The sequence below is a fragment of the Protobothrops mucrosquamatus genome, unplaced genomic scaffold (assembly GCF_001527695.2).
Source record: "Protobothrops mucrosquamatus isolate PMUCROS unplaced genomic scaffold, P.Mucros_1.0 scaffold_65, whole genome shotgun sequence".
Classification (NCBI taxonomy): Eukaryota; Metazoa; Chordata; class Lepidosauria; order Squamata; family Viperidae; genus Protobothrops; species Protobothrops mucrosquamatus.
In genome coordinates this window covers 898,523-903,603 of record NW_015386141.1, presented here as the reverse complement: position 1 = coordinate 903,603, position 5,081 = coordinate 898,523, and the positions used below count along the sequence as shown (strand labels likewise).

The following is a 5,081-nucleotide window of genomic DNA, read 5'->3' as shown; positions in this document are numbered from 1 at the left end:
TTTTTGGTTTTTTTTATTACTTTTCTTGTGTTTTTAAGTGGTGGATTAGGTAAACCACCTTTGTTTGCTATATCCTTGTTCATCGGGCAACCATATAAACATTAATCCTCTGGATTTGGTCGCAATTCTTGTTTGTTGGAAGTCACTTCAGCACGATTTCCACATATTCAGGAATTAATAGACCTTTGCATTATCTCCATATTTTCATCAATTTTGAATAGTATTAAAAATTAAAGTGAGACATTCAGTGTGTGTTCTAGGCTCCTCAAACATTCATACTCCAATGATTTCCTTCATCCATCTGTAATGATCATGTTTTTCCCTGCATCTGCTTCTTTTATAATACATTAACTGGGATTAAAAATAGTTTTTAACTAATCCTATGCAAGCACGACAAGAGATTAAATTAAAATGCCAAGATAGGAAATGATTTATTATAGAGAGAAGAAAAGTTTCTCATCCAAAATATAGAAATCTGTACAACTTTGCCACAATCAATATACATGAACTGTACAAATTTACACCAGTTCATAATTTACCCAAAAAAAGATGACTAACAAAGTTCACAAAATAGATGGTGGTTTGTGGAAAAGACTTTTACCAATTAAGTACAAGGAAATTACAAACCAGACCTCCACTTTCTAAAAATAAGAGGTTTACTCAGTCTTAGAAAACTACAAGCTAGCAAATGTACAGATAGCTGGCTGGTAAAATACACCACAGTTCAGACAGTGTCTTTAAATGGTCTCTCTTTAGCCTGTTGGCATAGCACAGCCTACTCACTTACTACCTTGAAGGCCAATACAAAACAGCAACCGAACCATTTTCCCCAGTTCATGGCCACTAAGTGTGACTTATGTTCAGTTTATATATATTGTTAAGTGCTAGGTAAAAGTCTGGTTGAATAAAATTTCCAGTATTACCATGTTTATAACAAGTCGTTACTGAGCTGCCAAAAATGGTAACTTTAAAAAATGTATAGTGCAAATTCCCTCTGCAACACTTAATGCAGAGAACAATTTTATAGCTATAGACTTAGACTGAAAATGTGTGTGTGCATTTTTTTTAAAAAAAGAAGAAAAATGTCTGGGAGAAAACTGCAGCCTATCTGGGACAACTTCAGGCATTAGGAAATCAAGCAATCATCTATACTCACAGGCTATTAAATCACTGAAAGGTACTGTCGAAACTATGGCACTGCCATTATCAAATCAAGTTTACCATTCTATGTTGTGCCAGGTCTTCACAGCTGTGACATGGTTTAAATTCCGTAATCCATCCCCAGAGGAGCCCACCCAAAGTAAAAACCAAATTTATCCATCCATTCTATGATGATCCATCCACAGGCTATTATCTTAACCTGATACAGTCATCATATTGTAGCTCTTTGAGGGGCTGGTTCTGCCTAAGAGGAGTTCTTCCTTACAGCTTATTCGACTGTCTACCATTTGCATGCTGGTGCTACTTTGGCTTGCTCCTGCTGGTGTGGCTTCATACAGCACACAGATCGAGCCATCTTCTCCAATACGATAGGATACTTCATACGGGTCAACCCAGAGAGTAAGTTCGCTTGGCAGAAGCCGGAACAGTTCCTGGCTGCTAAGTCCAATCCGGTGTGCTGCTTGCCCAATCAGGGGATCCATCTTATGGTTGATACGGATACAGCGGTAGCCTGATCCTTTGCATGGCTTTTCAGGGAACCAGTGGTGTTTATAGTGTTCTACAGAATAGAAAAGAGTAATAAACATCACACTTGGCTCTTCACACGTTCAAAAACAGGAATCATTCTTTTCTGGTACTTCAGTAATAGATGAGGTCTGTTTAGGGTTAGGGTTCACAATCTTTCTTAGTAGTAGTTATTTATCTTATCTTATATTCCTTATTTAGCCTAGGCTTATAGGAAATGTTATCCAGTGCATAAGACAATAGAACTGGTAGTGGGGAAAAAGACAGAACAGTATATTATCTTATTAGTTGATAGCCAGAAAAACAATGCTAACTTTAGCAAAAATATACTGTGAACTATTAACTCATTTTTTTTCTATATCAAGTTTATGTCAATTAATTTCAAGAATAAGTTCATGTTTGTATATAGAAATGCCTATGACAATGAAAGACTATGCTCCGAAATCTCTTTAAGAGCTTCTTATCGAAGTCAGACATCTATTTCCACATGTCTTTAGAATCACTGATCTTAATGGCACCTTCTCATATTACATTATACACAAAATATTACGAAAGTGCATGTATGAAATTTTATGATCAGCACCAATCAATCTGAAGGTGCTAAATGAAGTGTTATTCAAAATACCATATGAATGATATATTATGTAGAAGAATTTAGATGTTTTTTCCCTTGGAAGATAGTTTTGTATAGCTTTAGAAGTGGTTTACTTTTTTTTAGGGGGGGAGGCACCTGAGATCAAGTGGGTTAAGATATTAAAAACAGATTTCACGGTGTTAATGCTTTGTTCAGACTGCTCCTACACACAATTCCCATGCATTTACTTCTTGTACATGGATTAGTCTCCAAAGAAGAGCATTTGTAAAAGATTCCTCATTTAGTAGAGTCAAAAATCTAACTTAAACCTTCTAGTGCTAACAAAAACATTTCCAAAACTAGCATTTCCAAACCAATCTTTGAAATAATTACATTCAGTAATATTTTCATAACATAAAAAACACATTTTGAGACAGCTTTTCCTTGTTGCTAACACTTAAAAGATTAATACTTTTATTTAATGCTTCATTTATTTACCAGGTTCTTTGCAGGTGACAACATCTTTTAACATTCAGAAGAGAAAAAAATATTCAGTAATACAGTATTTCATCATTACTATGTAGCATGTACTTAAATTATGTTAGTAATCTTACTAGGTGTACAGAAAGGCACTCCACACACACACACACACACACACACAGAATTACTACAAGTTCTTAAGTCATGTTAGAAAGAAAACAAGCTTGTGATAAAGCTTCCTGTGGAAGGTAGTATTGTGCTAATCTAGCCCCCACAATGAAGAGGGGAGACTCAGATACTGCTATAGCTCAAACAAGAAACTAGTGTAATCTTTATTTTCAATTAACAAATAGTCTATGTTCGTTAAATAATTCCCTCCGCCCTCCCATAAGGTATGAAAAATATGTTACTGCACCACACAGATAAGTGCATATAATATATTCTTCTCTAGCTAAAGGTTAAAGAGAAAAGGAAAACAAATGTGGAAAGACATGCACCCCCCTCCCTCCCAGCCTTTAGACAGAATCTCAAGAACGTCTGTTCTGCAGTCCTCCAACCTCAAGCAGTTGAAAATGGTAAACAGAGCTCTTCCAGGGAATGTATGAGGTATGAGGAGATATACAGCTTGCAGTCATTTGTATCTGGGCAGAATGAGAAAAGGCCACGTAGCTTAAATGAGTTTAAAATGCCACCCAAAATTACTTTGCTCCCTTTTATATAACAAAACCCAATACAAAAATCAGGAGGGGTAGAAGACTTTATATTAAGAACTTTAAACGTGTGATTGGCTTCTTGGTCTGTATGCTAGTCTAGGCAATGTGATCTTTGTGTATAAACACCAAGAAAGGAAAGAGGAACTGAAGGCAGCTAAAGGGACTTTCCAGACACGCAGTACGCAGAGGTATGTGAATGGAAAATCCCCCGTTGCACACAAGCAGCACTGAGCAAAATCAAAACCAAACAGAAGTAAGACATACACCACTGTAATATCTTTAGATCACAGTGGGCTAAAGTGATAAATAGCTGCTTCCTAGGCTTGTACAAAACACAAAGGTCTCAATTTCCTGAGGCAGTTTTGAAGGCTGTTATTCCCATGAACACTCCAATCACGCAACCAAGGTTACAGATCATTATCTTTCCTTCTTCCCAATACTGCAGTCTTTCTCCACCAATTGCCCAGTGCCAATGCTGGCTTACCATGGGATCTTTAGCCCCAATAGCTATGGAGGACAGCTAGTCGGGGAAGACCGAAATATTACAAAGGTTAATAAACAAGATCTGAGGAATCGCGAGGAGGGGGAGCACTAGAACAGCAGCTGTGCGGTTGTTGCTTGCCCCCCCCCCATTAGCCGGAAGGAGACGAAAATCCGAAGACCTCCCCCCTCACCTGCCAGCAGCTCCTGCAGACTCTGACTGAACGTTTGAAGCTGCCGCTCGTTCATCAGCCCGTTGGTGCGCAGGAACTTGGAGACGAAGTTCACAGCCGCGGCGATCTCACGTATCATGTTGGCCCGGGTATAAAGGGCGGGATGCATGGAGGCGGAGGGAGCGAGAGGCAGCCAGCTCCGGTGGTTGACCAAGAGTGTTCGGGGGGCGCTCAGGGCCGCCGAAGAGGAACCGAGCGGTGGGGACGAGAGAGAGAGAAAGGAAAACAAGTCAGGGGGGGAGAAGAAGAACGCGATCTTTTCAGAAGACTCGCTTTAGGAGGAACTCCCACTCCTTCTGTTCAGCCGCCACCCTCTGTCGTAGTTTTGCGGCAGTGCCGGGAACTACCAGACCCAGCGCTTCAATCATCTCCTACCAAACACGGAGGAAGTACTTCTCCGTGCAGCGCCTTTTATAACCACGGCCAAGCTGGCAATGGCGCTTGAAAGGGGCCGAGATCCCGTCCTAACCAATCCGGCGATCGCACCATTGTGACGTCTTGTTGGAACGGAGGGGCACGGGGAGAAGTGATGTCATCTGATTGTAAACAAATGGCACTGAAAGAGGGAGAGGAAGCGAGAGAGCGAGCTGGGTTCGTTCGTTGAGCGGGGCTGGAAAATAGCAGCGGCGGCGGCGGCGGCAGCCGCTTGAGAATGGAACGTTTCGTACTGTATGAAAGACGTTCAGGGCTGCAGTAGCAGCTCGCGCTTGCTGGCTGGCGCTCGCGCACGTCCAAATTGATTTATGTCTTGTTTTAATACGACGCATAACAAGGTTGGGAAAGACAGGAGGATCACGTTTATCTTATTCAAAGGGTAAAAAAGCAAACGGCTTTTGTTGATCCTGCTGTCGATTGATCTTTTTTTCTTTCTTTCATTAAGATCACGCTGCTGAAGTTTATGGCCTCTAGACCTCG

General features: G+C 40.5%; 1 protein-coding gene across 1 annotated transcript; it reads right to left on the bottom strand.

Annotated features, from left to right (window-relative positions):
- Nucleotides 1-406: 406 nt before the first annotated feature.
- On the bottom strand, nt 407-4,383 carry BTG1 (BTG anti-proliferation factor 1). Its single transcript, XM_015812879.1, has 2 exons — nt 4,128-4,383; nt 407-1,720 (listed from the first exon to the last, which is right to left on the bottom strand). The coding sequence occupies exons 1-2, from the start codon at nt 4,273-4,275 to the stop codon at nt 1,356-1,358; spliced, it is 513 nt and encodes a 170-aa protein (XP_015668365.1). The 5' UTR covers nt 4,276-4,383; the 3' UTR covers nt 407-1,355.
- Nucleotides 4,384-5,081: the final 698 nt, after the last annotated feature.